This window comes from Oncorhynchus tshawytscha, linkage group LG32 (genome assembly GCF_018296145.1).
Source record: "Oncorhynchus tshawytscha isolate Ot180627B linkage group LG32, Otsh_v2.0, whole genome shotgun sequence".
Lineage (NCBI taxonomy): Eukaryota > Metazoa > Chordata > Actinopteri > Salmoniformes > Salmonidae > Oncorhynchus > Oncorhynchus tshawytscha.
In genome coordinates, this window is record NC_056460.1 from 10,828,560 (window position 1) to 10,833,688 (window position 5,129).

Consider the following 5,129-nt stretch of genomic DNA (forward strand, 5'->3'; position numbering starts at 1 on the left):
AAATTATTCTGGAACAGAAAGGCCTTCATTCGGAACTACCTAGTTGTCACAGGCTATTTTGCATGATAGAACAGCACTGCAAACATGAAATATTATCAATAAAGAAAATCTTAACCATATGGCAAACTGTAATGTTGTATTACTCTATTGTTTACAAACAATTAATTTACAATGTAAGTACAGTACTGATTTCTTTACAATAAATGTTTTCTTTCACAAAATAACACTCCCGTGCAAATGAATGGCAGGTCAATAGTTTTATTCTGATAATACAAAATTATTTCCAACAACCACAGAATACAGTAACACACGCTCAATAAAACCTTTAATATGAATAGACAACATTAGATACAGTTCAAATATATCACTAGCTGGTAGGGAACTGGTAATAAAACCCGCTGTCTTTATAAATTATATTTGTTTTTACACAATATGTAAGGAACAATAAGGAAAATATTTGTCATGGATGACTGGCTAGTAGGAACCAGAGCTTTGTCAGTGTCCAGTCCTTATGTCAGTCCTATGTCAATGTTCAGTCCTTAAAGTCCTTCCCAATAGTTACTTAGATTTGAAAATATTAGCCGAACATAACACAATGTAAAGCTAGCAATAAGTCATGTTAAATCCTTTAAATCATTGAGAACATGTTATGGCCAAAGGCAGTACTAGAACAGTGGCTCGTCTCTATTTCACGACTGGGGTCTTCCGCTGGGGTCTGTTGAGAAAACAACACCCCCAGCAGGCAGTCAGTAGCATTGCAAGCAGAGGGCTCCTCTCCTCCCAGACACAACAGCCTGTGGTACCTAGCCTGCGGAACCCAGCATAGCACCCTGAAACAAAGACGAACACAAACACAGGCACACACACCGTGTGAGCTATATTAACGTGGTGCTTACTCTTAAGTATTCTTTAAACAAGTCAAAGATGAAAGAGTGTTCTAAAGCGATCTGAGTGTGAATTTGTACCAGTCGTAGAAGTCGTCCCTCACGGGGTCAGGATACGTTTGGATCCACTGACCGATTGTCCACATCTTGACCATATTGCCCATAGCAACAGTCTCCCCTTTTCCCTCGCCCCCCTCAGCAGGCTCCTCAGGGACGTCCTCGTAGCACAGGAAGTAGCTGCATGAGAAACAGTCACACAGGCAGTGAGAAATGCCATCTGATCCGACTGTTCTTAGGCCTGAATTTCAAAATGCACATTGTCATCGAACATTTCAGTTCAAAAGAGTCCCACATTTTTCTTGCCACTAATATTACAATTATTGTTTATTGGCATGTTGTGCCTTACTTTAACCCTTTCTCTACCTCCCCCTCCCTCTCTCACTCACTACTCTGTGTTGGTGGCTCTCGCTTTCCCTGCCACTGGCTTGTCCTCCTCTGGATGTCCCTCCATCTCGCCATCCGTTTCCTGCTGCAGGCTCTCTCTGGGTCTCTCCACATTCCAGCGCATGCGTTTGTACAGGCCAGTGTGGACCCCAGCCAGGTAAGGGGCTAGACGACAGTACCTGTATATGGACAGCCCCACACTGTCTATCTGACACTTGCCAATGTAGAAATGGGAGACACTGGAATGGAGAGAGGGGGAGAATGATAGATACATAAATGGCTGGATGAAGGATTGTGGAATGAATGTCAGACGAATGAGAATAAGGGTTGACAAGTCCAAGAATCTGTCTATATATTTGCGTCATACTCCACAATGTTCCATTTGCGGATCTAAATACAGGTATTCTAGTAGGTGTTAGTACATATCGTCGCTGTCTGATGAAAACCTTGCCACTCAAATTGTGTTGAAAGCCCCAACTCTTCTCAACATAATCTGAATGTTTCATGACTCTAGGACCAAGAAAATGTACTCAAAACAGCTTCTGAAATGTCAAAATTGTATGTTTATTAAAAATAGTCTAATATGAGAGTTCCCACTTTCCTGAAACGTGTCTGTTTTGGAGAATAGGTTCTTACCTGACAGCGGCGATATGCGTTTGTATGTGCATCTGTTTGTGGTGGCTCACAGCCTTCAGATGTTATGGTATAAGTACCAGAGGCTGGGGGGATGAGTGATGACCAGAAGAGGCTGGTTCGAGGACCTATAGGAGGACGGGCTCATTGTAATGGCAGGAAATGTCATGGCTGGAATGATATAAATGAAACGGTATCAAACACATCTACTCCATTCCAGACATTATAATGAGCCAGTCCTCCAATAGTTCCTCCAACCAGCCTCTTCTGGTAAGTACAGTACCTTGCCGGATCAGTCTCTTCCAGTGAGAGAAAGTCAAAGGAGGCATAGGTCAAGACCAGCTGCTCCAGCCTCTCACAGAGCTGCTGGGAGAAGTCTAAAAACTGGACAGATGGACAAAAACATAAATACAGACAGACAAATTACACACCACTCTCAGTTTACAGCATCTCTTGATCTTTCTCCATTAGTTCTCAAACCTCTCATACGCCTATATTCTTGGCCAGAGTTGATTCACATAGACATTTCAGTTGGTTTGAAGTGTAGAATACATTTAATATCAATAAAGAGTGCAAAGGGAAGGGATCACCGCCGCTACCTCACTTTCCAACCAAGGTGCCTGAATCGAGGATAGAGCGGACACGGTCACTCAATAAAGAGTGACAGTTTTGTCCTACCCAGATTCAGAGGAGTAGGGTCGAGTTGAGGCTCTTACTCGTGAGCGGATGTACATGGGTAGAGGCGTGCTCCGGGGCAGGGAGCTGCGAGCGGTCGACGCCAGGTAAGTGAAGTAGGGCTGACAGGTCCGCAGGAAAGTAGGCACCACGTGAGCAAAGTGTTCCTTCTGCAGGTTGTCATGCCTGCAGACCACACACACACACAGTGATGTCACAGGACAGGGCTTCATTTATTACTTTAACCCCTTTGAGAAATAATAAACAATAACTTGAAACACTACTAGATGTAATTGTATAGTTTAGCTACACTCTTCACTGACTCACCTAACCTCTACCGATCATTAGCTTAGACTACATTAACAACTTTCCTAACTGACTAACGTTACCTGTATAAAAGGTGTGCCTGATACTCATCCGCCTTATCCAGCAGGTACTGGAGTTGCCGCTCAATGGTTCGGAACCTCTGATGCTGCTTCCTGTTGATATCCTGGCATGACGACGTGAACTCCCAATCAGCATACCCTGTGCTGTACCTTTGGTCGCCACATGAGGGCGCCAAAGCACTACACTCTACATGCGCCACATTGTCTGAGAAATGTCAGATAATTATTTGTTGACTTGAGTTTGATTAGCAGAGTCAAATAAAATTATATTGGTCACATACACATGGTTAGCAGATGTTATTGCGAGTGTAGCACGTTTTTCGTGTACATAATTATTAAGATACCTATGCATTTTGACAGTAACTCACCTGTGTCTGGTGATGATCCAAGATAATTTTTCAGCTCCCCCTGTTCCATGCTTTCTTTGTAGCCTCAATACAGCTAGAAGGAATTGACATTTTAAAACTATAAAATGTAATAACAATTATCTAAGAAAACTATGTCAAGATGTTACTATTCCCTCTCCTAAAATATACTGGAATGCAGCCATAGGACAAGTGAACTGGAACAAAGTATGACTGTTGTCTGGCAAATATTGTGTATCTAATAAGGTGAAATAAGTATCATACAAACGCATTCATAGAATCTACCCTGTAAAGACCTTTATTATACACAGATTCAAAATAGTTATGACAACAAATGTGTATCTTGTGGTTGTGAGCCAGAAACTTAACCATTTATTTTGAGACTGTTCTTATATGTCAGAAGATTTGAGTGAGTTAGATTTTATTTTAAAAGAAACGACAATTAATATTAATTTGAGAGACTCTTATATAAATGTTTTATTTTGAACCAAATGATATGGACCCTGATTTAACTTTCATTGTTAATTTTTGTTTTGTTTCGTGGTAGATTATTTTATCCATAAAATGAAGTGGGCAGAGAACAAACCCCTTTTCACATTGTTTAAGATAGAATTGAAATATTATTTTGCAATTATCAGTAAGTGTAAAAACAAAAAGCAATGCGTACTATAAACCTTTTTGTACTTTGTATGGGTTGTTCATAAAAATAAAAATAACCAAATGTTCGCTTTCGGTTGACACCTCGAAATCCTTCATTAGTTAGCTAGCTTTAGCTTGTTAGCTAGCTAGCAACTGCAATATAAAACAGGGGTTTCTTGTGTGTTGTATTCATTGAACACTTTACACGTTATGAGGGTACTTAGCCAGTATTTTCATGAACTGAGGATAGTTAGCTATTAGCTAACGAAGTTACACCTACGCCACTTTCCGCACTCCTCTGAATCGTTGTAGAGCTCATGTGCGGCGCCTTAGAAGTTCCCGTCCCACCGTCAGTCCAGAACTTGACAAGTACGGTTCTCAATCGGTCTCCGTCTCCAGCCTCCTCTCTTTCTCTTGGATTCTATATCTGACGCTCGGCCCCGGTCTCAACTGAATTTGTCAGTTTGCAGGCTAGCCTAGCGCGACAACTACTACTGCAAGCTAGTACTACTACTAGACTAGAGCAAGCGGATTCCTCTGCTGGCCGAAACATGCACAAAACCTCTTGACAGTTATGTGGGTTTATTTATATTGATAATTGGAGATAGGCAACCTTTCTTCCTATGGAGACTAATAAATAAATGATTGCAAAATTACAAAAATCACCATATATCTTACACCGCTGTCATTGTCAAGCCAAATATCGTCGTTTGTTTGACAACACTGTTATGAAAAAAAATACGCTTTGATTTGTCAGTATTAGTATCCATACTAGCTACATGAATCTAGTTATTCTAATTCTATTATTCTCACTATATTATTCTAACTCTATTATTCTAATTCTATCAAAAGTTCAGAAGTGAGTGTGCGGAGTGCAGACTGATGATGACAACCGGCTCTAGACTTCGATTGATGGCTCTTTCAGTTCTTGCCACCAGAGGGAAACATTGATATATAAAACCCCACTGAATCAACGTGAATTGGGTTACATTACATTTGAAGCTTTTTAGAGATTTCGTATGTGATCAGAAAATGTATTCATCTCCCGGCGTGGTCACTGTGAGCTGTTGTAGTTGACGTAATCGTGTATAGTGCCATGACGT

At 40.9% G+C, this 5,129-nt stretch overlaps 1 protein-coding gene across 2 annotated transcripts; it reads right to left on the minus strand.

The window, feature by feature from the left end:
- Positions 1-242: 242 nt before the first annotated feature.
- Positions 243-4,596, minus strand: LOC112245855 (UPF0575 protein C19orf67 homolog). Of its 2 annotated transcripts, none has more exons than XM_024414028.1 (8): positions 4,303-4,596; positions 3,391-3,463; positions 3,026-3,227; positions 2,678-2,822; positions 2,245-2,345; positions 1,331-1,567; positions 966-1,121; positions 243-830 (listed from the first exon to the last, which is right to left on the minus strand). In XM_024414028.1, exons 2-8 carry the CDS (start codon positions 3,437-3,439, stop codon positions 629-631), a joined length of 1,092 nt encoding a protein of 363 aa, XP_024269796.1. In that variant the 5' UTR covers positions 3,440-3,463; positions 4,303-4,596; the 3' UTR covers positions 243-628. The 2 variants fall into 2 exon arrangements, with proteins under 2 accessions (XP_024269796.1, XP_024269795.1); XM_024414027.2 differs by having other exon boundaries at positions 4,307-4,595.
- Positions 4,597-5,129: the final 533 nt, after the last annotated feature.